Raw genomic sequence first — 26138 nt, 5'->3', positions numbered from 1 at the left:
TAAACCAGCTGAAAAAGGTCTTGCTCAATAACACAATTTGTTTAAAAGTTCAATCTTACAGTCCAAAACTGTAATATAGGCTCGTCACATAGTTTTTGGAAAATAAAAGAGCAAACAAAAGATGAAACTTTTCAGGAATGAAGCAGCAGATCAAAATGCTTTAAGTATGGATGCTGCTATTGTATCTATTGATGTTTGAAAAAAAAAGAGTAATTAAAAAAAAACTTTTTACTTTGTATCACTTTTTACTTTTTCTAAATTGACCCAGAGACAAACTAAAAGCAGAGAGGCAGACAAACATAACTACTGTGCACTCAGTCTGCGAACAGAATTCTAATTTCATCAACCAACATTCAAGTTCCAGCAGTTCCAGCATAATGTGGTCCCAATTGTCCTTTCTTGAATTTTCCTCGACAGAACGCTGCTGCCCCTTCCATTCCCCCCCGCCCCCACAATCCATCCTATTTCAGGCTGCCAACGTGGGACTTCCTGGTACACCTACTTCCCCCTGGAATGCCTTTCCTCCTGGCTGTATGGAAAAATGTTAGCCCTTCTTCAAGAATATCTATTTCCAGCTGCGCTCGGTGGCTCATGCCTGTAAATTGCTGCACTTTGGGAGGCCGAGGTGAGCGGATCATGAGGTCAGGAGTTCGAGACCAACATGGTGAAACTCCTGTCTCTATTTTTTTAAAAAAAGAATATCTATGTACAAATTCTGCCCATTCCACCATAATTTCCATTGGATACTTTTGCATAGATTCCAGTTCTCTGGTGAAATTTTCTATCTTGTCATCTATTTTCTTAACTATGTGAATCACATTTATTTTGAAGTCTGTGTCAGGGAGCTCCAGTATCTGGGTCACCTGCGGGGCTGTTTCTACGACGGAGATACTTTTTGGCTCCGACTGATGCTGTCCTTCATCATGGAGGATTTACTTTACTTTCCGGAAGGCAGTTAGAGAAGGGAATGTCATTTGTAATCCAGGCTGCGGTTGAGCTGGTTTGAAGCTGTCAGGGTTTTTGAAGGCTGCTCTATTTCCGGCTCACCCTGCCTCCTGGTGTGTAACCCATCTGAGGTTCTCGCTGGAAGTCTGGCTTGTTTTCTAGGGCCCTTCCTCTTTGGTGGGTCTTCAATTCCAAGTTCATCTTCCAAGCCCCACGAGACTGCCAAAAACTCTGCTCAGCTTCCCGGTCTCAGCCACGCTTCCCTCCCTGGCTGGGTGCTGCTTACGATCCATGAATGCCTTCCAGAGAAAGGGGCCTTAGAAACAAATCTCCACGTGCTTCTCTTCTCCAGACATCTTGGCCCCCAGGTCCTGCTTGCCTTGTAGTTTGAACTCCAAATTTGTCTCCCAGCCCTTGGAAATTGCCAAAGTCTCCTACTCAAGTTCTCAGCTTCTTATCCACACTTTCTGCTTGGCTTTAGCCTCTTGGCCCCCACGCTGCTCACGAATCAGCAGATGCCTCCAGGGGAGGAGTGGTTCTCCTGCCACCCACAGGCTCCCCTTTCCCCAGGGACCCTGCCATCACCAGTCTGGCTGCCCTCAACAGACAGCTTTTGGATTTTATCCAGCTCACTCCTGGTAGGAGGACTGGCCTCTAAGGAGCTATTCTGACATGCCAGAAAGTGATGTCTTCTATCCATCCATTAGAATGTAAGCTCCGTGAGGGCAGGAACCATGTCTCTGCCACCACTGAGATAGCTGGCTGATCTCTTCCATGGCTTTAAACATTCCTAGACATTCCCAAATGCCTATCTGCAGCCCAGAGCTCTATTCTGAGCCCCAACCCCACACTTCTAACTGCCTCCTTGTCATCTCCATACAGCTGCCACACAGACATCTCAAATGCAACACCTCCAAAATCTTGTTCTTCTACCCAAGTCTGCATCTCCTCCCTTCATCCTGCTGCTTCTGTCAGAATCCCCAGGGTCACCGAGACAATTCCTACTCCCTCCCCTCCCACATCCAATCTCCCCATGTTGCCGATTCCACCTTAAACCTCACATGAAGTCATCCTCCCCTTCTTGAAGCCGAAACTTGTCCCCAGGACTGTGCCCTTCTGTAGGTTACTCAGCAGTCCCCTCACAGTCCCCTAGAGCCATGCTGGCCTCCTTCCAACACGCTTGCCAGCCACCCTGTGGGCAGAATGATCCCTTGAACACAAAAATCGGATGATGTCATTTCTCCGCAGAACATCCTCCAATGACTTCCCATGGCTTTTAACAGAAGCTTTGAAGACCAACTCTCAAGGAGCCACTGGTCCTTCCTGGGCTGCCCCAAGCCCCCTCCCGGTCTCTCCTGGCTCTTGACCTTGAACACACCTCATCCTTGGGGCCTTCTGTTTTGCCAGCACTGGGGGCTCCTTTGCCCAGGCCTTCCCACATGCCCTTCTCCTGCCAGGAAATACCCTCCCCCCATGTCTGCCTCTCTGCTGCCCATTCTTCAGGTAAATGGCCCCTCCTCAAGGGAGCTTCTCGGACGTCCATAATTGGTTAGGTGCCCTTGGTCCTCCTCGCCATCACTGCATCCTCCACTCTGCTTATAACGCCCAGCACAGTCTTCTTCATTAATTAAGAGATCATTGCCTCCCTTTCTCCCCTGCTAGACTGTAAACTCTCTGAGGCCAGGAACTGTGTCTGTCTTGGTCACCATTCTATCCCCAGCACCAGCAGGCTACCCAGGATACCTTAGAAGACTTATAAATAATCTTCTGAATAAATGAATAAAAGATGGACAAAGACAGGAGATGTCCATACCCCAAGCCCCCCAGCAGCCAGCAGAAGTCCATGCAGCGAGCACTTGGCAGTCAGGGCAGCTGGGAGAGGGCTTTTAGTTAGCAAGTGTCTGAGGGCGAGACTACGAAAATAAGCAATTGTGTCTAATGCAGTCTTCTGCTGTCCAGGGAGCCGGTAGATCTGGGTTCCAGTCCCAGGTCTGGCACACATCATGACAAATAGTGTTTTTATGACACTTCACAGTTTACAAGGCATTTCCACAGATGGGATCAAATTAAACCGGCTCTGTGACCTCCACAAGCAGCTTTGAGAGGCCCCTAGGGAGGAAGGAGCCAGGGACTGGCTCCAGAATCAGCTCTGCCGTCAGCTCCATGTGCTGGTTGGCCAGGCCCTCCAGCCTCAGTCTCCTCATCTGTTAAATGAAGGGCTCCAACAAGATGACCTTTAAGGTTTGCCCGTGACATTTTAGAATTAGAAATTCAGAATTGCCCAAATCAGAAAGCAAGTTTTTGGAGTCCCCCTTCTCAAATAGCTGCTCCCTATTTCCAGCATAAGTAGCAGGGCAGCGTCGCCAGAAGCTCCTAACAGTACCAGGGGTGACTTAGCCTTCGTGTGACTTTGTGTCACACCAAAGCAGAACCTGAAACCAGGGCTTTTGTTTTTTTGGTTTTTATTTGGGATAGTGTTTCCCTCTTCTCGCCCAGGCTGGAATACAATGGCACGATCTCAGCTCACTGCAACCCCTGCCTCCCAGGTTTAAGCAATTCTCCTATCTTAGCCTCCCAAGTATCTGGGATACCAGACACCTGCCACCAAGCCCGGCTAATATTTGTATTTTTAGTAGAGACGGGGTTTCACCATGTTGGCCAGGCTGGTCTCGAACTCCTGACCTTAGGTTATCTGCCTGCCTCAGCCTCCCAAAGTGCTGGGATTACAGGCCTGAGTCACTGTGCCCAGCCTGAAACCAGGCTTTCGAGAGCTGACCCCAGAGCAGGAGTGAGGGGCTGGTAAGGGAGAGGCAGGGAAGAGGAGAAGCCCAGGTGGGCGTCCAGGTGTGTCTAGGCCACCTCCAGGTGTCTAAGGGCCTTGACTCCACCAGGACCTGCTAAGAAACCACAGAACCCCTCCAGAGCTGTCACCCAGAAATAGGGGTGAGGGAGCTTTTCCACCAGCTTCCAGCCCTACTGGCTGAAGGTCAGTGTTGCTCTGAACTTCCGGGCTGTGTGTACCCATAGCCTGAGGGGTCTGCTTGATAGTGAAGGTTCTGAGGCAGAAAATGAGGCCTTATGAGTCCTTGAGGCAACACTGGATCGGTGAGAGAAGAACTAGTTTCACAGGAACCTGTCTGTGTAGCAGCACCTGAAATCAGGTGTCTCCTGGGGCACCAGGGCATCTAATGCAAATTGGAAAATGCAGGATGACTGCTGTCCAACCCTGCCCAAGAACCAGCACTGGAGTTTCCTCCCACACCCATCAACCCTTCGCTCGCTGAATGTCAAGACCCCTCACCCTCTTTCCTGGGAAGCTTTTCAGTGTCCTGTGTCATTGGAAATGGCGGATGCCTCTCTACTGGGGCAGTTCAGATGGGGCTTAGCAAAGCCTTCAGACACAAGCAGCTGCCACTCCGCTGGGCAGTCCCTGAGGACGGGATGCTGTGATGGGTGTCCTACCCCATAATGAGGCAGTGCTGGTCCATGTGGCTCCTTCCCCTCCTCCCCTAGGCAGTGAGTAGTGCTCCCAGGGCTGGCAGTGGTGATGCTCCTGTTTTGTTGGGAGACCGTCGCCCGGGCTCCCTGGTGACATGGTGCTTCTTCCCTGTCTTCCTCATCTGTTCTTATTTTATTAACTTTAGACTCTGCTTCCCTCATCTTCCCCGATTCTTTTTTTTTTTTTTTCCTGAGATTGAGTCTCACTCTGTCGCCCAGCCTGGAGTGCAAAGGCGCGATGTCAGCTCATTGCAACCTGTGCCTCCTGGGTTCAAGCAATTCTCCTGTCTAACCCTCCTAAGTAGCTAGGAGGCGCGCACCACCATGCCCAGCTAATTTTTGTGGTTTTAGTAGAGATGCGGTTTCACCATGTTGACCAGGCTGGTCTCTAACTTCTGACCTTGTGATCCGCCTGCCTTGGCCTCCCACAGTGCTGGGATTATCAGCACTTTGAGCCACCGCCCCCGCCCCCTTCACCCACCATTCTTAACTGTCTGATTTGTTAGTAAAAAAGGAGCGTTGGCTGCTTCCAGCTTTTTCCCTCACGCTCTAACAATTCTGCTTTTCCCACAGGCAACGTGAATGGGAGACTAAAGAAAAAAAAGGTCTCTCATGAGAAGATGGGAGAAGAACACGAAGGTTTAAATTTCAAGATATTGTCTGCCCCTTCTCCGCACTGCTGTGGGAGTCCTCAGCGTCCCATTTCACCCTGAGAAGTGTGCCGAGTGGGCTCTTGATCCTGGCCAGGACTTTGCCAGGCCACTGTGCTCTCAGGCCCTCTGCATCCCCTCCCCCGGGCACGTGGGAGCTTCTGGGTCCCTACATGGTGCCATCAGGCCAGGGAAGCCAGGTGCTCTGCCTCTGGAGTCGGCTGGAAATGGCTAAGAACAGGAGGCAGGCTTCTAGAGATGGGCAGGTTCTCAAGGCTCCTGCCCAGTGAGCTCAGGGACGCTCCTAAGCAGCCCCGCCCTCCCCACTCCATCCCTGGGTAGCTAGTTCAAGGCAATCTCACTTCCTTGCTGTCTTTTTCAGCCCCTCTCTCCTCAAGACCAGCAGGACAGCCCTGCCATCCTTTTCTTCCTGTCTACCCAGGAGGCCCCCATAGAAACCAGGATCGGCTTCCCCCAGGCCCGCTTCTTGCCACACAAAAGGAATTTAGAAAATCTTCCCTCCAGACAGAGCATAGCTTTCCAGCCTGCTCCTTTGCTGGAAACTCAAACAAAAGTCGAACTGATGTTTGGGGCCGGGGTGGGGGGTGGGGTGACTTGCCTCAACAGGATTTACCTTTGCCCCCTGTGTCGAATGACTGCAGTGCTAGAGCCCCCTGGGCTGCAAGACTCAGGCTGAGGAAACAGATCTGAAACAATTTCAAATATAGTCTCCCATGTACACATTCCTTTAATAATACTCATGGTGAAGCACTGAGTTAGGACTTAACCCCCTGACATTTAAAAAAAAATCACAGCTTTATTAAGATGTAATGGACATATCATACAATTCACTTTTTTAAAGTGTACAACGCGATGGTTTTTTAGCATATTCACAGTTGTACAACCATCACCATCATCTAAAATCATAGTATTTTCTTTTTTTTTTTTTTTTTTTTGAGACGGAGTTTCACTCTTGTTACCCAGGCTGGAGTGCAATGGCGCGATCTCGGCTCACCGCAACCTCCGCCTCCCGGGTTCAGGCAATTCTCCTGCCCCAGCCTCCTGAGTCGCTGGGATTACAGGCACACGCCACCATGCCCAGCTAATTTTTTGTATTTTTAGTAGAGACGGGGTTTCACCATTTTGACCAGGATGGTCTCGATCTCTTGACCTCGTGATCCACCCGCCTCGGCCTCCCACAGTGCTGGGATTACAGGCTTGAGCCACCGCGCCCGGCCTAAAATCATAGTATTTTCAACCCACCAAAAAGAAACTCCATGCCCATAAGCGGTCACCCTCCAGTCTCCCCACCACCCAGTTCCCAGCAACTACCTATGTACTTTCTGTCTCTATGGATTTGTCTATTCTGGACATTCCCCATAAATAGAATCCTACCATACATCGTCCTTTGTGACTGGCTTCTTCCACTTCACATAACGTTTTTAAAATTCATTCATATTGTAGCGTGTATCAATACTTAATTTCTTTTTATTGCCAAATAATACCCTATTGTATGGACATACCGCATTTCATTTAATCAGTCGATGAACATTTGGGCTGCTTCTACTTTGAGCTGTTATGAATAATGCTACTATGAACATTATGTGAAGTTTTGTGTAGACTTTGTTTCCATGTTTCTTGCGGATGCACCTGGGCATGGAATTGCTGGGTCCTACAGTAACTGCTTAAAACGGCAAGGAGCTGCCAAACTCTCTCCCAATGTGGCCGCACCATTTAACATTCCCATCAGCAACATATGAGGGTTTCAATTTCTCTATGTCTTTATCAACCCTTATTACTTGAGCTTTTTTTTCTTTCTTTCTGTTGTTGTTGTTGATTTGAGACAAGGTCTTGCTCTGTTGCGCAGGCTGGAGTGCAGTGGCACAATCGCAGCTCACTGCAACCTCTGCCTCCCAGGCTCAAGCAATCCTACCACTTCAGCCTCCTGAGTAGCTGCAGCTACAGGTGCATGCCACCATGCCCAGCTAATGTTTGTATTTTTTGCAGAGACGGGGTTACACTATGTTGTCCAGGCTGGTCTTCAACTCCAGGGCTCAAGTGATCTGCCCGCCTCAGCCTCCCAAAGTGCTAGGATTACAGGCATGAGCCACCATGTCCAGCGCTTCTTACTTGTTCTTTTGATTTTGGCCATGCTGGTGGGTGTGAAGAGGTACCTCACTGTGGTTTTGATCTGCATTTCCCTGATGGCTATTGATGTTGAGCTTCTTTTTATATGCTCATCGGCCATTCATGTATCTTCTTACATGTCTATTCAAATCTTTTGCTCATTTTTAAGTTGGCTTCTTTGGCCTTTTATTGTTGAATTGTAAGAGTTCTTTATATATTCTGAATGCAAGTTTCTTTTCAACTCCTCTTGAATTCTAAGAGACACCTAAATCAGGGTTGGAGCAGGGGTTGTAGTTTTACCTGTCTATAAAACTGTAAGTTGCAAGGTGACAGAAACCTTGCAAAGAATACATTCTGCCCCACACAGAGGATTCCTGCGGGGGCGGACTCTGGAGGGGAAGGCTGTAGAAGTACCCTTCCCCAGAGCCTCCGCCCTGCTCAATTACAACCCTTTCAAAATCTCTGCTGAAGAGGAGTTTGAGGGATGTAATGGGCTGTAGATGGTAGAGAGGCAGGTTGGTTGGTGTATCAAAGGCAGAATCATATGGAGGGAGGATTTCTCTCTCTTTTTTAAAGAACAATAGCTTTTATTTCTGGGGCAAATGAGATGGTACATAGAAAAGCATTTTGGAATTATAAAGGAATATGCAAATGTAAAGTGATATTCTTATTGTTAGTATTGTTATTGTAGAAACCAATGAAAACCCTCTCTGTGATGAAATGACAGAGCCTGCGGGGGTGCAGGGTAGACAGGGGTTGGGGAATTAGGGGAATGAAAGATCAAGGAGAGAGAAAGGCAGCAGAGTTTGCAAATCTTGGTTGTGTGTGTGTGTGTGTGTGAGAGAGAGAGAGAGAGAGAGAAAGAGAGAGAGAGAGAGAAAGAGAGGGAGAGACAGAGAGACCTTTGTGATTTCTGGCATATTTCTTTACCACCTGTATAATTATTTACTTAATATTTTTTGAATAAGTTCCTATTTCTTTTAATTAAACAGATACATTTATAAAGGAAACTTTAGATCACAGTAATAAATGGCAAACCTGCATTATTTTCAACATGGAAGATGCCTTTATATAAACAAATACAGTGAAAACCCGTGTTATTAAATTCTAGCTGGATCCCGTGGCCATCTGTGCCTGTGCAACTACCCCTGACTTCTTAGCCTGGCTCTCTCCTCCCGTCCCTGAAGTCTCTGCTCTGGTGCTTCCATGACCACCAGCCCCTCCATCGTCACACCGTCTCTCCCCCGTTCCCTGCTTTCCTTCTTCCACAGCATGTACGGCTATCTAAGGGATGGGGGTGCACGTATTGGTATCTGGCTCCATGAGGACATCGTTTGCCTCAATCACCTCTGTCTCCACTGCCTGGCTCTATGCATAGTGGTTGAGTCAGTAGCTTAAAGCTGCAGGGCAGCTTCCTCCTTTGTTTTTGTTTTCTTTTTAGCAAGTGTCAGACAGGTTGTTAAAGTCACAATCAGCCAGTGCCAAGCTGCCACTTGCACCTGATGTGGTTAGGGGCCCTGAGGCCGGAGAAGGAAGTGGCTTTCTGGGGTGTGGTCCTGCAGGTCACCTGGCTTCCCTGAATTTCCTTTTCTGTGCTTTGGGAATCCGCAGACCTGTAGCTTGCCCACTTACCAGCTGACTGGCCCAAGAGCATCACTTCACCTCACCAGCCTTTGCCTTCCCCAGAGAAAGGAGCGAGGATGCCCTACTGCCCTCACTGAGTTGCCTGAACCCAAAGGCAGACAGTTTACACGGACACACCTGGCAGATAGAAGCTGCTCATTCAATGATGGGAGAAGCTCAAAGGGGTTAGTAGAAGATGGGGTGTAACCACTGGCTTAGCCTGCAAAGTCTGACCCTTCCTTCCAGGCCCACCTTTTTTTTTTTGAGATGGAGTTTTGCTCTTGTTGCCCCCAGGCTGGAATGCAATGGCAAGATCTCAGCTCACGGCAACCTCTGCTTCCCGGCTCAAGTGATTCTCCTGTCTCAGCCTCCCCAGTAGCTGGGATTACAGGTGCATCCCACCATGCCAAGCTAATTTTTGTATTTTTAGTAGAGATAGAGTTTCATCATATTGGTCAGGCTGGTCTCTAACTCCTGACCTCAGGTGATCTGCCCACCTTTGCCTCCCAAAGTGCTGGGATTACGGGCGTGAGACACTGTGCCCAGCCCAAGCCCAACTTTTAAAAGTAGTTATATAATTTACACTGTTTATTTTCTTTGAGACAGGGTCTCACTCTGTTGCCCAGGTTGGAGTGTAGAGGCAAGATCCGCCTCCCGGGTTCAAGCGGTTCTCATACCTCAGCCTCCCGAGTATCTGGGACTACCAGTGCATGCCACCATGCCTGGCTAATTTTTGTATTTTTAGTAGAGATGGGGTTTTGCCATGTTGGCCAGTCTGGTAATTTACCCTTTATTGAGAATGCAATACGTAACAGGTATCTTGCTAAATAAGAGCTTTACATACACTCAGCATTTTATTTTGTGCCTGCAATTCTTATGAAGTAGGGGTTTATCATTCTCCTTTTACAGATGAGGAAACTGAGGCTTAGAGTATTTTATGACTTGCTTGAGGTGATGCAGTAAGAAATGACAGGCCTTTCAGATTTCAGAGCCCATATTCTTAACTCACGCATGATAACCACATAAATGCCTCCACCTACATGAAAGCTTGCTGCCCAGCAAATCTTTCCTCTTCAAAACACTCGTAACTCTGTACTCTTCCCTGTCTGTGACATCTGCCTCCATCTGCTTTACCGTGTGTGTATGTGTGCATGGTGAGGATAGATTTCTTTCTTTCTTTCCTATTCCTTAAGAGTATGAAGAGCATATGTTTCTTGAGGTCTGAAGACATGTTCAGTCCTCTCTCCCCCAGGTCAAGCCAAGTCCCGGGCACACTGTGGATATTCTACCTGTGTCTCGTGAGCAAATGAAGGAATGAGGGCCCCAGGTTTCCTTCTGCCAGGCTCCAGCCCCATGGAGGACAGTCAAAGAAAAAGCAGGCAGTTGCACTTCAGAGATATAAATAAGCTTCATCAGAGAGCCACTGCGATGTTTACTCAGGAGGGCACAGGGAAGACACGTCTTAGAACAAGGGGACCAGCCCTTCACGACAAAGGTGGGTATGCAGACCCTCCCGGAGGCAGGGGAGGGAGAGATGGCTTCTGGAAGACCCTGCTGGCTTGTGATGTTGATGGCTGTGCTGGGCGTTGTCTCTGTCTGTCTACCCTGCTCCACCCTCCTCTCTGCCTTACAAGAGATCAGAGGAAGAGGAGAGAGTGGGCCTGGGGTGTGGCTTCCAGGTGGGTGGTGCCAGGACGAGGCGGGTAGCAACTCTTTTATTTTTGAGACAGTCTCATACTGTCACCCAGGCTGTAATGCAATGGCTTGATCTCGGCTCACTGCAACCTCTCCTCTACCTCCTAGGTGCATAAAATTCTCCTGCCTCAGCCTCCTGAGTAGCTGGGACTACAGGCGCCCACCACCATGTCCTATTAATTTTTTTCGTATTTTTAGTAGAGACTGGGTTTCACTATGTTGGCCAGACTGGTCTCGAACTCCTGACCTCAGGTGATCCACCTGCCTCGGCCTCCCAAAGTGCTGGGATTACAGGCGTGAGCCACTGTGCATGGCCAGTAGCAGCTGTTTCTTCTTGGCCTCGGGAGTCTGTGTTATCCGTGTGATTTCCCTACACCCTGAGAGTCCCTTTATTAAACTCTCTTCACACAATCCTGACTTGATGGTGCCTTTTGTTCCTGTGTATTCCTGCAGAGACCCTGACTGATGGGCTGGAGTGCCTTTTTCTGTACTTTTGGGCCACTTCCTGAGGTCAGATCTATGCTGATTTATTTCTGTATCCCCATGCCTGGCATAATCTTGGGGTCATGGTTCTTTGTTTATTTTTTTATTTTGATTTATTAGGACAAGATCTCGCTCTATCACCCAAGCTGAAATGCAGTGGTATGATCATCGCTCACTGCCGCCTTGAACTCCTGGGCTCGAGTGATCCTCCTGCCTCAGCCTCCTAAGTAGCTGGGACTATAGACATGCACCTCTGCACCTGGAAGGATGTAGGGTTTTTTTTTTTTTTTTTGAGACAGGTTCTCACTCTATCATCCAGGCTGGAGTACAGTGCTATTGAGCACTTACTATGTGCCAGACATTATTCCCTGTATTAGTCAGTCCTCGAAACAATCACTTGATTATCATCCCCGCTTTACAGATGAGGAAACTAAGACAAACGACATGGAAGAGCTTGCCTCAGGTCACATGGTCAGCGTGGGGCAGATCTGGGATTGGAGCCCAGGCAGTGTGACTCCTGAGCTGACTGTGACTCTCAGCCCTGCCATCGGGCTGCCTTTCTGCTTGTTGTGTTGGGAGTGATGTCTCTTGGGAATGAAAAGTATTTGGTTTCTTTGCCAACTCAGTGACTCAGGTGGAATGGGCAGAAGGTGGAATGTAGGTCACCATGGCAACCAGATCAATGAGATGCCCCAGCTGGTGAGTGCTTGCGGCTGAGGTTCTACTGCTGGCAGAGAGAAAGGCGGGGTTGGCATGGGGCAATGCTTGAGATACCAGATGCACTGGGAGGACCTGGAAGAGTACCAGGTAGGTAGATGAGGCCAGGGATTCTGGGCAGAGGTAGGAGCTTTCTGAAGCAGGTGGAATGAATGGGAGAATTCTTTCCTGAAGCTCTAGCAGGGGCGTCCAATCTTTCGGCTTCCCTGGGCCACACCGGAAGCAGAAGAATTGTCTTGGGCCACACATAAAATACACTAACACTAAGGCTAACTGATGAGCTAAAAAAAATCCATGAAAAAATCTGATAATGTTTTTAAAAAGTTTATAAATATGTGTTGGCCCCATTCAAAGCTGCCCTGGGCTGCATGTGGCCTGCAGGCCGTGGGTCGGATAAGCCTGCTCTAGAGTTTACCGCAGGGTGGCAGTGGTCCTCGTCTTTGCTAAACCTGTATCCATGTGGCCCAGACTGGTTCTCTGAGGTCACCTTCCTCCATCTGTCTCCTGCTCCAGAGCCTAGAGTTTCTGTCTTGTCTCTGATTTCCTTTCCATGTCTGTGCCAATGCCCTCCTTCCCAGGGCCGTCAGAGACTAGGGGGTAAGAAAGAGCACCATTTCCTCTCCTGCTGACCCCCAGGCATCCACCTTAGCCTGGGGTTCCCCCAGCTGTGTAATAAAAGAATGGGCGTTTCCTCCCCAGCCCCTGAAGTGTCCCAATCCCCAGGGGTCACAGCAGAGATGAATGGAGTGGACACATCACTTCTCTGTGATTTGTTGCAGGCCCTGACCTTCCTGACCAGAAATGAAATTCTGTGGTGAGTAAACGCCCCGCCCCTCTTTCCCTCTCCAGGCTCCTCCCTCTGAGCTGGATTCTTGCCCTAATACAGCCTCACTTTGGTCCCTGAGTGTGGTCCCTGCTCAGAGCCACACACGCCTGGAGTTGGGGCTGGGAGAGGGCAGGCAGGAATTGGAGGGCCCAGGGACCATGATCCCCAGAGCCCCACTGGAGCTGAATGACATCAGGCTGTAGGTTGCTAACCCTTTACTGGGATACCAGGTGGGGTTTCTTCATAGGATCATGGAGCTTTCTTTCCTTGCAAGAAAGAAAATGTAATGACAGAACCTCTTTGGAATAATGATGAAAGCAAGGACAGGACTTGAGGAGCTTAGGTCTGAAGCCCATTTTGGCTGTTCACTGGCTGAGTAAACTTGGGTGACTGAAGCCCAGCCCTTCCTCCCTCCCTCCCTGCCCTCTCTCCAGTGCTTGTGATGTGCCCGCCCAGTGGGGGCACTGGGGGTGGGTTGGTGAACAGCCTTGCTCCCTGTTGTCATACGGGCCCCTGTCCAGTGGGGAAGGACCCTCATTCAGCGTGGAGGTGGGCAAATGCTCTTCTGGTGGGGCTGTGGGGAGAGTGAACAACGTGAGAGGTGTGTTTGCGTGTTTGGGCCAAGCCAGGTACCCAACAAAACCTGTTAGATGAATAAAGAAACTCACCAAGACACTTCCAGGAGGACGTGGGGGAAGGCTGCTTCTCATCATCTGTGCTTGGACTAACGCTCCCCAGTCACCATGTGGAAGCCACATTTCCCACTCAGGGTCTGGGGGTGGCGGGTAATGACTTTGTCACAAGTGCAAGACTCTACAGGCACAAACGGGGATGGGGGATGGCCAGGGCTTGGGGAGCTACAGAAACCAGGGGCTGTCACTGGGTGACATAATTTCCCTTTTGAAAATAATATTCACTCACTTTTTTAAATATAGAAAAATATGACATAACTCCAAGTGACCCATATCCTACTACCCATATAACCTCTATTGAAATTTCTGAAAAGTAACATATGGATAAAAATAAATGAAATCTAAAAGAAAAATCTGTGAGCATGGCTAGAAAATCCAAATCATGTGAAAGTTCTAAGTGAAAAGTAAATGTCTCCATTCTTTCCTCCCAGTCCTTTTCCCTCAAGGCCACTTCTGCTCACCGTTGGCTTTTCTTAGCATCTAGCCTTCCAGAAGAATTTTCTATGCATAGGCAGACACATTTATTCTTCCTTTTACCCCATTCACACCGTTGCATTTATCCCATTCATACTGTTCTGTACCTTTTTCAAAAAAGTTTTTGGGGTTTTTTTTTGAGATGGAGTCTCGCTCTGTCACCCAGGTTGGAGTGCAGTGGTGCGATCTTGGCTCACTGCAACCTCCGCCTCCTGGATTTAAGTGATGCTTGTGCCTCAGCTTCCTGAGTAGCTGGGACTACAGGTGCCTGCCACCACACCTGACCAATTTTTGTATTTCTATAGAGACAGGGTTTCGCCGTGTTGGCCAGGCTGCTTTTGGACTCCTGACCTCAAGTGATCCTCCCACTTTGGCCTCCCAAAATGCTGGGATTACAGGGGTGAGCCACCACACCCCGCCTACATTTTAGAACTTCGATAGGTATGACAATGTTGTCCTTCAAATAAGCTGCACCAGTTTATACTCTCAGCAATGGGGCATGGCCATGCCTGTCCCTCTTTCCACCTCAGGGGCTTCAAATGGCATTCTTGGATCCACCCCTGGGGCTCCTCCTATATGCCAGGAGAGAGAGAAGGATGAGAGGGGTTCAGACTCTCTCTTGAACATCGATCCTCCATTTTCATTTGTTCTGCATTGGCCTTCAGAGAAAGATTTCCTTGGAAGCGAGCCATGCTTAGGGACCCTTCCCTTCTGAACCTCCCACCCAGGCCCTGAGATGGCCTCCTCCCAGATCCTGTTTCCAGTCTGTTTCCATCCCGGTGGAAGGTGCCTTTCTCCTGAGAAGAGCACAGTTTGGCTCTGTGTTTTGCTAGGGAGGCGGGTCCTGGTGAATGCTGCCAGGGAAGGTTCCAGTTCAGAGCTCACAGTTCACGGTTCAGTGCAAACTTCTCCAACAAGCAGTTCTCAAAGCTCTTTCTGGCCTGCCCCTTCTCCTGACAGCCCATTCCTGAGCCTGAGGGGCCCACGCCTGCCCCTGGGTAGATCCTGCTGGTGGGTGGAGCAGCAGTGCAGAAACTTCCAAATGGGAAGGTGATACCCACAAGAGCTCTCTGCTGCTTTAAGCCAAGGGGAGTCTCCAGACCCAGGAGACCACAACCCGGGGAGAGCTGAGGATGTGGAACAGTTACCAAGAGCTTTGAAGAATGGAAGAAGACCAGTGAAAGCAGGAGGTGCTGAAATGTCCCAGTTCAAAATGAGACGTACACCTTGACCCAGCCATGGCACTTGCATGAAGAGGACACAGGTGAAGTAAGCGCTGATTCATCCATCTGTGGGAGACTGCCCTTGGAGAGGAGGAGGAGGAGCTTTCTGTTAGATATAAAGCCATCTCCAAGATATATTATGAAGTTAAGAAAGCAAAGTGCAGGGGACTTCCAGTTACCTGGAGAATAGAGCATTTTCTTTGACCTCTGTTTCCTCTACTAAAAGGAGATTAAAGGAATTTAAAAAGAAGAAGAAGGAGGAGGAGAAGAAGGAGGAGAAGAGGAGGAGGAGGAGGAGAAAAAGAAAGAAAGAAACCCATAAGGACAAAGAGAACACAAGCGATGACAGCAGATGAGAGAGGTCAACAAAAATTTTCGAAGTGCAAAGCAGATAGACCCATGATACAGACTTAGCTGAATAGAAAGCTGAGAGCTTTGCCTGCAGGGGCTGGGTGATGGAATTGAGAACCCAGAAAGCCTCAGGAACCTCTGAATGCCAGGATGCAGGAGCAGGTGAAAACAGAAAGGCAGATTGAAGGTTTTATGTGATTCCTTCTTTCTCGCTCTGCCATCCACTTCCCTGCCTTGCCCCAGTGGAAGGCAAGAGTTGACCATCTGGGGAGAGCTGGAGCCAGACAGGCCCCTGACTCGGGCTGCCAGCATGATGAAGAGCAGGGTGAGCTTCTGGTCAGCATTTTAGAGCCTCCCCGTAAGTAGAAATCGAAAGTTAAGGGCCACCAGGTATTTGAGGAAAGAATAAAAAACACTCGCCTACATATACTAAGTCATATAATCATGACATTTTAGAATGCCAGAGCTGATGGGAAGATTCTAAGTGCTTTTATAGAGAGAAAAACAGACTACAGAGAATCAGGAATCAGAATAGCTTTGGACTTATGTTGAAAGACAGTGGCTAAACACACTCAAAATTCTAAGGAAAAAATTTCAATCTAGAATTAAGTTCTAGCTAAACCATTAATCAAGAGTGAAGGCAGGATAACAATACTTTTTGACATGCAAATTAAACAAAAATTATCTCTTATGGCTCTTCTCTTAGAAAGCTTTTGGGAGATGTGCTTCATTAAAACTAGTGAGTAAACCAAGAAGAAAGAAGACCCAGGATCAGGGAAACAAAGGCTTTCAACCTAGAGGCAAAACGAATTACAGGAAGATAGCAAAGGGAAGCTGAAGGATGACAGCAGTATGGTTGGCCCAGAAAGCAATCAGTCCAGATTAGAATTAAGGAGTCAGGGGTTCCAGGAGTGGTGCTTCTAAGAAGACATAATGAATCTATCTATATACCATATTGCAAGGTGCTTTACAGTTCTGCAGAAAGTTTGGAGATGAAATAAAGATACTCACACAAACACTGAAGCAAAAAACCAAAGGTGATTATTAACTCTGGGAAAAACGAAAAGCTTTGCAAGAAAGGAAATGTAATCATGTTGCACTAGGGAACTCAGCTTGAGCAACGTTTGAATAATGCATATACAATATATAATATTATTACAAACACTGAATATTCATTCAGGAAAGTTGTTTTATATTGGGAGGTTGGGGAAAAGAAAAGAAGTATATATAGAGAAAATTCTAGTAAGAGGTCACAAGGCAATGTCAATAGTGAAAACAACAACAAAAGGCAGTGTTAGCACAGCATTTAGAAGTGCCATGTAAATATTAAGCAGAAACCAAGTGAAATAGCAAAATGCAGCCAAACTGCTGCCTCTGGAGAGCAGGGCTAGAGAGGGGGTGTGGGGTACAGAGTATTAGTAACTTTGATTGTAAGCCTCACAGTGCTATTTGCATTTTTCATCTATTTAACTGTATTACTTTGGCAAACAAGACTAGTACATACAGGCTGCTACTGCTCTTGTGAAATAAAGGGCTGTTCATACATAACACCCAGAGGAGAATATCCCTGGAAGCAGACACGCAAGCTGATAGTAGCTTATCTTCTTAGCGGGGCTGTGGGGAGTGGAATATGTTAGGGTTGGTGTGAGTGTACTGTCTGTAAAGTGAGGGGACAGCTGTGCTGTGGATGCCCAGCTGGTCTGGCTCAGGGAGCAGAAAGCATGTGATACTCTGGGAGAAAGTGGCCATCCTGGGCTGCCAAAGCCAAGTTGAGCCAGACCAAGCCCCAGTCACTTTTGAATGATTTTCCACTGTGGCCTCTGACAATGTCTTGTGATTTTCCTATGAGTATGATAGAGAAATGTGGCCCAGATGGCAGTACAGTTGGATGGACTTAGCCAGTTAAAAATGTATTCAAGAGACCGATAGGTAGGAGTAACCTTTGCAGAAAGGCTGCTCTGTCCAACACTTTCCCACCTTCTTATCTGTGGCTTGCATAAGGACATAAAGGCCTAGTCACCAGATCTGCAGATGGCACCTCCTGGGGACAGGTCGGGGAGACCTCATGTGCTAGACTTGTCTTGGAGCCAACCCTTCCCCATCCATGCTTGATTTGGTTTGGCCCTCCAATAAGAGGTCTGTTCATGCTAAATTTCAGCCTATGGGACTTTCCTTTCACGTTTTTGGTCTCAGCAAAAGCAAGGTCCCTTTCTGCCTCAGCATCGGAGCAGCCCTCTCTGACTTCGGTTAAATTGGCTGTCCCAGAAGAAGCCTTTTCCCCATATGTCTGTTCTGGGCCCAGGCCCTGCTGGCTGTGACTTCAGACCTTGCAGACCCAAAGAGGGCCCATGTGGCTTCCTGGGCAAGGCATAGTCTGACTCCAGCCCAGACCTCTGTGTCTCAGGCGCAGGTCAGCCCTTCGGACTATTCTGCATCACCTGGGATGGCTCCTGACACCCTCTTGGGTGAGGTGGGGTCTTGTTTAGGAGCCTACAGCTTTGCTCCTAGCCTCTGCCCAGGCTGATCCAGCCACAGGGCCTGTTTCTTCCTAGCATCCGTGGAGGCTCCAATGCTTTGTAGACTCCATGGCACTGTCCTGGCCATTAATGGGCACCTCAAGGCCAGCAGGTGGAGTGGTTGGTTATAGGTTTATTTCCTGGAAGCCAAAGGCCTGGGTTTGAGGCTCGGCTCTGCCACTTAGTAGCTGTGCAAACACAGGGGAGTTTCTTACCCTCACTGAGCCTCAGTTTGCATCCTTACAAAATAGTTGAGAGAAGTAGAACCTAATCTCACAAGGTGTTATTAGGACAACTGGAAGATCAAATCTGTCATTGTCAGAGCAATGCCTGGCACGTGGGCCAGCCCCGAGTATGTGGCTCCTGTTATTATCATGGTATTATTATCCCCTCTTTTTGCAAATAAGGAAATCAGCTCAAAGAAATGAAGTAATTTTCTCAAGCTCACGCAGATTGGAAGTAGCAGATCAGGGAACTAAAAGCCATATTTTCAGGCTAAAGAAGGACGATTTATAAAATACCTACTATGCAGTACCATAGAGCAAAGGACCCGGTGGTGTGTGGGTGAAGCCAGAAAGCCGAGTCCAGGCTGGGACTTGAGGAGCGGGAATTCGGGCTTGTCATGTTCTTGATCTTGCTGGGGCCGTAGAAATACTGAGAAGCTTGTGGAACCTGTGGACGCCTCAGGCTGTATCCTGGCTTTGAATGAGAATCTCGAGGGGTGGGGAGGGCAGATCCTTTTACAAACTCCTTACATGATTCTTACATTGGACCCTGTTGAGAACCACTAAACTAGAGGGTCAGAGGCAAGGGGGAAAATGGGATGCCAGAGAAAGACAGGAAAACCTAGAATCACAGGATTCCTAAACTGGAGGGAGCCAGGGGGCATGCTGTGACTCTCATTTCACAGAAGGGAAACTGAGGCCCGAGAGGGGACTTGGTGAGTCCAAGGTCCCATGGAGAGTTAGCGGTGGAGTAGCCTCAACCCCGTCTTAGGGCCCCTGCTCCTGAAGACAGCCCCTCCTGCCTCTCCAGGCAGTGTGGAAGGGAGCCATGGCCTGGCTGCTGGATTGCTGGCAGGCTGAACGTGTGAGCTTTTCAAATGGCTTTGACTTTTGAGTCCATTAGTGATTAATTCAGGGTTCCTTTTAGAGCTGGCTGATCCGTATTTGGAGGAGGAGAACATTTTGTGGCAGCCGAGATGCAGCCACGATTCATCTGTGGGCAGCCCGCCCACTCTGCAGCCTAGGAAGGCACCAACTCCAGGCAGGGCCCCCCACCAGCACCCTCCCCAGAGGGTTCTCCAGGGGGGCCACTTGAGTCTCTCACCTGGAAGAAGGGTGGGCCCTTTAGGAGTAGGTGGCACAGCCTGAAGAACATGGTTTAGGGTTCAGCCCTCCACTTTGTCTCTTCCCAGCTGTAGAACCTTAGGTACAACTCTTAAACTCTCTGAGCCTCAGTTTACCCATCTGTAAAAATAGTGGCCCCTCTACTTCTCCCACAGGGAGTTGTTGGGAAGATTCAGTGAGAAGATGTGTGTGAGTGCACCCTGCACACAGGCTTTGTCATGAGAAGAGGGTGTCAAGGGTGGGGAGTTTCTTGTCTGTCCTTCAGCAGTCCCTGATGCCTCCTAGGGAAAGAGCTTTGTGTCTGATCTTTAACATTTAACACTGTGTGACCGTAGGTAGATTATTTTACCTACTTGACTTTCCGTTTCCTCTTTTGTAAAAGAAACAATGGCCCCTTCCTTGCAAGATTGGCATGAAAAATGAAGAATGTCCATGAGAGCTGGTTGCGTAGAGCAGGGACTCCCAGTGGCGCCCGTGGTTGGGAGCAGGGAGCCCAAGTGAACTTGCACATTGTCTTAGAGATTAAAAAATGACAAAACATTAATTTTTGTTGAAAATTGGTTTTGCTAAAAGTTCGTCTACTCTCTATCATCTCACACCAGCAATTCTTACTTTTTTTTTTTTGAGATGGCGTCTCGTTCTGTCTCCCAGGCTGGAGTGCAATGGCTCACTCTTGGCTCACCACAACCTCTATCTCCAGGTTCAAGCAATTCTTCTGCCTCAGTCTCCCAAGTAGCTGGGATTACAGGCATGCAGCACCACACCTGGCTAATTTTTGTATTTGTTTAGTAGAGATGGGTTTCACCAGGGTGATCAGGCTGGTCTTGAATTCCTGACCTTGTGATCTGCCTGCCTAGGCCTTCCAAAGTGCTGGGATTACAGACATGAGCCATCGTGCCCGGCCTCACGCCAGCAATTCTAACAATGACAGGGACAAAATGCTCCTTTTGGCTGGGGGCAGCCACTCCTGCTGCCTCTGACCCTTTTTTTTTTTTTTTTTTTGAGATAGAGTCTTGCTCTGTCGCTCAGGCAGGCTGGAATGCAGTGGCACGATATTGGCTCACCGCAACCTCCACCTCCTGGGTTCAAGCGATTCTCTTGCCTCAGCCTCCCTAGTAGATGGGATTACAGGAGCGCACCGCCACGCTCGGCTAATTTTTAATATTTTTGGTAGAGACGGGGTTTCACCATGTTGGCCAGGCTGGTCTCAAACCCCTGACCTCAAGTGCTCTGTCCGCCTCAGCCTCCCAAAGTGCTGGGATTACAGGCGTGAGCCACTGCGCCCGGCCTGCCCCCTGCCCCTTGTGGGCCACTGGAGACTTCAGCAGTGACAGATTTTCCCCCTCCTTGTTGACCTGTGGTGCCTACCCCAACCCCAGTACCTTCCTCGAGAATCTCTTCCCCAACCCATTCCACACCCTGCTTTCCGCTCCCTCCCAAATATGTGCAGTCCCTAGACCCTAGTGACAGCTCAGGCTCCTTTTGTGGCCAAGGCGGCAGTCACGGTGCTCTCCATGGATACCACATGGCACTCCAGCTCCCATCCGTCAGCCCTCACACGGGTCTGCGCAATACCTCTGGAAAGAGGTTGGCTCCCCATAGGACAGAGTCAAGATTTGAACCTGGGTCTGCGGGTGTGCGCAGAGGTCTGGCAGTTTTCCTCGGATCTCACAGCTAGAGGTAGAGAAATAGGATCCAGATAGATCTCTGAGCATCCCGGTGGGAAACAGGTGGCACACTTAGCAGTGTCTTTGAAGGGGCGTTGCAGTGAAGGAACTGTTCAGAAGGAGGCCCAGGGACCCACACAGGGGCGAGTCCTGACTGCCCCAAGCCTGAGGTGCCAGCTGAGAGCTGGAGCTGCAGAAGTTGGCCGCTAGCCCGAGACAGCAGAACACAGATACTGCAGTCATGTGGGGCTGGAGGCAGGGGAGGATAAATCCCCACCCCTCTCTCATGCCTCCAGTCCTCCTGGAGCTTCCTTTAAGCCGGAGGGCAAGGGAGGTGGGAACACTGTCGGTAGAAGTGAGCCTCACAGGGCGCAGAGTGCAATGGGCACGCAGAGTCCCAGCACAGTTTCTCTCCACGCTCCCATGGCTGGGATCTGAAGGATGTTTTTCTAGGCAGTGAGATGTAAAACAGTGAGTGGTGGCAGTCTGCGAGGCCTCCACCTGCCATTGTCAGGGCCCTGGGAGAGCCTCCTGCTCTACCTCTGAGTCTCCGCCCATAAACTCACCCTCCACATTCTTCACTTAGTTTTTGTTGTTCTTTGAGGCAGGGTCTTGCTCCGTTGCCCAGGCTGCAGTGCAGTAGTACAACCACAGTTTGCTGCAGCCTCAACCTCCTGGACTAAGTGATCCTCCCACCTCAGCCTCCCAAATAGCTAGAACTATAGATACGTGCCAACATGCCTGGTTAATTTTCAAAATTTTTGTAGAGATGGAGTCTCCCTATGTTGCCCAGGGTAGTCTTAAACTCTTGGACTCAAGTGATTCTCCCACCTCGGCCTCCCAAAAGGCTGGGATTACTGGTGGTGTGAGCCGCTGCGCCGTCTTCACTTAGTTACATGTCCCTAAATTCCACCAATCAGAGCCTGACTTGAGTCAACAAACCACAAGCCCTGGAATGTCAATAGGGGACTATTAGTCACTCACTCCCGTGAGCAGAATCCTTTCATGGGATTGCTGGCCTCTTAGCACTCCAAGGAGAATAGAGGTTTGATGGCAGACAGGAGAGGAACAGGAAAGGTGTAAAGGGGGGAGGGGTCATTTTGGAGCCTATGAAGAGAGGGGAGAGAAAGTTGGAGTCAGGGTGAGGGGCTCCCACTGTCACAATCTAGGTGTGGGTTGGGCCCAGCCCGACAGTACAGGGGCTCCTGGAGTATAGGAGAGGAACACAGAGAGAGGGGCAGGCTGGGTGTCCCTCCGGGGCCCCGGGTAACACAAACACTCTCACTTACCACACACTGCCCTGACATTTCATACATCTCCCCTCATTTAATCCTCACGAGCGTGCCAGGGGAGATTTATTACCCCCACTGCAAAGAGGAGGTGGCTGAGGCTCAGGTGGATTCAGAACCTTGCTCCACGTCTTGGAACTATGACATAGCAGAGTCAGGATTTGAACGTAGATCTGGCTGGCTCTAGAGACGGTGTTTTTAACCAGCCTGTGGTTCCCCCGCCATCCACCACTTACACATAAACACACACACCCTTCAGCCTCCTTCACACCACAGCCTCCAAGAGTGGTATCATTCTCTCCCTTATCCAGGTGATGAAACTAAAGCTCAGAAGTCTCAGGTGAGTTGCCTGAGGTCACAGCCCTGCCATAGCAGTTCAGGTTCTGGCATCCAGGCCTCCTGGATCCCAGGGCACCACTGTCCTCGCTTCACTATCTGCCTAAGAGCCTGCTGGTGGACAGGGACAGGATAGGGTGAGAGGGTCAGGGAATGAGGGCTCATCCTCTCTCGGCCTAGGGCAGCGCTCCCTCCTGCCCTCTTCCTCTCAGGGGTCACACAGCCTCAGGGGTCATCCCCTGCCTGTATCTTATAAGCAAAATCCTCTTGACTGGCATGGGGTCTTATAGACAGAGATGTCAATGACAGGGACAATTAGGAAGACACCCAGTCCATAATCTGCTGGAACCCAGCTTGCTGTCAAGTGGCCTAGGAAGGCTGGTGGTTTGCTGGTGGCAGGCAGCTGAGTTCTAATCCCAGCTCACTCAGGCCCATGAAGTGACCTCTTTTCTCAGGTTGAGGATGGAACTGCTGCTGGCTTCCCCATTAGTAACTGAAGGACTGGTCAGAGGCTCTTCAGCTCTGACATCCTGTGATGACCCCTCATAGAGTGTGCAGCTGGCTACAGGACATATTTGCCTAATTTTCCTCTCATGTGGCTCATTTCTGCATCCCCCATGGTGTTCCTGGCATGCCTGAGGGTCCAGGGATGTTTCTAGAAGACATATTTGTTACTGTGTTTTATTATTATTGATTACAGCCTTCTCTGTGTCAGTCAACCCCGAGTCTCCTTCCCCAAAGTGACACCCACACCTGCAGCAGGAGACGAGCTTGCTGGCCTTCATCTTGCTCACATGGCCTTCACGCCTCTCTTCTCAGCATCCACGACACCTTCCTGAAGCTCTGTCCTCCCGGGAAGCACTACAAGGAGGCAACACTCACCATGGACCAGGTCAGCTCCCTGCCGGCCCTGCGGGTGAGTCCAGGATGGTGGCTGCGGCGAGGCAGCATCCGTGGGACCTGCTGATGGGCTGATGGGTGCTGGGAGGGGTGGGGTGGAGTAAGCACTCCATGCTGTGAGATGGTCACCTCACTCCAAGGGGCTCCTGGTCCTCCAGGCAGAGGACCCTGAAAACCTGGATTCCAAATGCTTCCTGGCCACATCTTGCCTCCCTCTATCCTCACCTTGGTCCTGGAGCAGGACAGTGTGGTAACTGTCACTACTTCTCAGGTGAGGCCAGGGACAGAGAGGGCATGAGACTTGCTCCAGGCCTCACCATGGGAGGTGGTGCCTAGCTGGAGGCTCTTACTGGCCCAGCGGATCAGCCTCTGGGGCCAGCCCTTGGGGCCTGGGGTGGGCTTCAGCTTGTGGTCCACCCGACACCGTCTGCTCACTCTGTACTTAACCCTCACCCCAGCGACCCTGCAACAGCCAGTGCCCTCTGATGTCTGTTGAGCCCCAAACCAGGGCAAGTGATCCTAGGCCAATGCCCTGCAAGACCGCTGGGCCTTGAGGAAGCCAGAGTGCCACCCGGGCCATCAGCACAGCCCCTCAGCCCTTCTCGTCTCCTCAGGCAGCCTCAGGGGACTGAGGCTTTTCTAGAGGGACTGAGAATTTTCTCAGGTTCTTCTCTGAGAAGCCGGGGGTAGACTCTCCTCCCAACCTGCCTTCTTCCAGCTCCAGGAGTGGCTAACAGAAAGCAGGGTGTTTGCGTTTCTGCTCTTGCAATCCTCTGTCCCCATCTCACCCTCAGTTTAGCCAACTGTCCCTGAGCCAGCGGCTCCTGTTACACAGGGGGCTGGTTGAATGCTCATCCCCTCTCAGCTTCCCCAACTTTTCCTGGGCTGAATCTCACCTTCCATGCACCCAGAACACGCTCTCGTGCCCCACAAACACACATCCTTGCTAAGGGTGGGTCCTTGTCAAACCTTCCCTGGTCTTGGTTTCCTCACCTGTAAAATGGGTAGAGCGGTGGGGGAGGCTGGGAGTGACCATGCGCGCACTAAGACCCGGGCCCATCAGGGGCAGTGCCGGCCTGAGCTGTCCCTGATCCCCCCACCTCCCAATCCTTTAGGGACAGTTATCTGAGCCTTTGTGTTATAAAGAGGCCCTGCCCCTCCCCCAGGGCAGCCTGGAAGGGCCCAGAGGCACACAATAAAGGACTCCAAAATCACTCCTGAGATTTTAATTAAAATTTGTGCATCGCATTGAGAGGCAATGTCACGGTAACAAATCATGGCTACGTCAGGCTTCTGTATTTTTCATTCGGATCTTGGCAGAATAATGATTTCAGTTTGTCATTGTGCAATGAGAGCCCATCTTCGTTTCTATCTGGAACGAACTGGGCTCTGAGAGCTGTGGGCACCACTTGGAAGAGGCCTGGGGACACCAGGGCAGAGGAGGCTGGCTCCTGAGGGAGGGACATGGAGGGGACACAGACACGTCATTCAACCCACAGCTGCACTGCCCCTCCTAGGTGACAGGCCTATTGTAGGGCAGACAGAAACAGAGGAAAATGCACAAAGCTGGGTCTTGAAATAGAGGCTGGAATGGAGAAGATGAATGGGAAAGGGCGAGGGGTGGGGAGTTGGGTGGGGTAGCTGGGAGAAGCTGGGATTCCGGAGGGGAAAGAAATAGAATCCCTGGAAAGGTGAGTGAATCGGAGACTGTGGCTGTGCCAGAAACAGAATGGGGAGCCTGTCTTCCCAGCAGCCTTTCCCCTCCCGGCCTTACCTCCACACAGCCACACCCCGTGTGCACACTTGCGTGGGCTCCACCACACAGACAAGTGTGGCTGGGACTTCCCTCAGACCCAGACCATCCACTAAGGGACCGGGGGCCAGGGCCAGCCAGAGAGGCAGGGCTGATGGGAAGCTTCTGCCTCCCCTGGGTGGGGGCAGGGTCACTGGTCAGTCCCAGACTCTCTGAATGCTGAGACTAGAAAGAAACTTAGAGACCACCCAGTCTAGTCACTGTCAAATGCTCCCCACCCTGATTTTACTCATGGGAAAACTGAGGTCTGAAGAGGGAAACAACTTCCCAGGGGCCATGTGATGGGATAATCTGAACTGGTCCCTGCTCTGGGGGAGTCAGCCTGGAATCTGACCCAGGCAGGGTCCCCCAGTTCTAATCAGGGCTTGGCTGAGCACAGACCGTGTGCCTGGGTCTTCCAGGCACCACAGATGGCCCAGGGGGAGCCAAACTGGAGGGGTGACATGGAGGATGCTGGTGACCCATGGCCCCAACATACCCTCCCCCAGCAATAGCTTTGTCTCAGCAGGGCTTGGGGCTCTGCTTGAAGCCCCAAAGGAGTAAGCACTGGACTAAGATCAGGAGGGCTGTGTCTGGGCCTGGCGTGATCACACTCCACCCATGTTACATCCCCCATCTCTAAATCAACATGAACACCTTGTGCTGGGTAAGAGACCCGGCGGGGAGGTGGGGAGGTTAGCCATTGTCCTCTGCACCCTCTTTTCTGCTCCCCACCTGTTCCTATCTTGCATGTCAGGGATGAGGAGCCTGTTGTGGTTAGGGGTGGGGTACAGCAAGGCTTCAGAAGACCTGGGGTGGGGCAGGTGGGGCGAGGCCTGCTCTTCCCAGCAGGTAGGCTGGGTGCACAGGGTGGGGCTGGGATGCTCCACCTTTTCTGGAGTCTCAGACTCCCTCTTCCCCCTGAGCTTGCTCACTGGAGAGCAGCTGGGAAGCAGGGTCTTGGCCACATGACTTTAATTTTACT

At 50.2% G+C, this 26138-nt stretch overlaps 1 protein-coding gene across 1 annotated transcript in view; it reads left to right on the top strand.

Moving 5' to 3' along the window:
• Positions 1-11722: 11722 nt before the first annotated feature.
• The window catches only part of CIB4 (calcium and integrin binding family member 4), a 65318-nt gene continuing 50902 nt past the window's right edge, over positions 11723-26138 (top strand). The window contains exons 1-3 of the mRNA XM_017545546.2: positions 11723-11828; positions 12518-12552; positions 23281-23377. Of these exons, the coding sequence (XP_017401035.1) occupies positions 11775-11828; positions 12518-12552; positions 23281-23377 (186 nt within the window). The 5' untranslated portion in view covers positions 11723-11774. The remainder of the gene's footprint in view (positions 11829-12517; positions 12553-23280; positions 23378-26138) is intronic.

The sequence above is a fragment of the Cebus imitator genome, unplaced genomic scaffold, assembly GCF_001604975.1.
Source record: "Cebus imitator isolate Cc_AM_T3 unplaced genomic scaffold, Cebus_imitator-1.0 Scaffold180, whole genome shotgun sequence".
NCBI classification, from domain to species: domain Eukaryota; kingdom Metazoa; phylum Chordata; class Mammalia; order Primates; family Cebidae; genus Cebus; species Cebus imitator.
The sequence above is the reverse complement of the archived record's forward strand: the minus strand, read 5'-3'. Positions and strand labels throughout refer to the sequence as shown.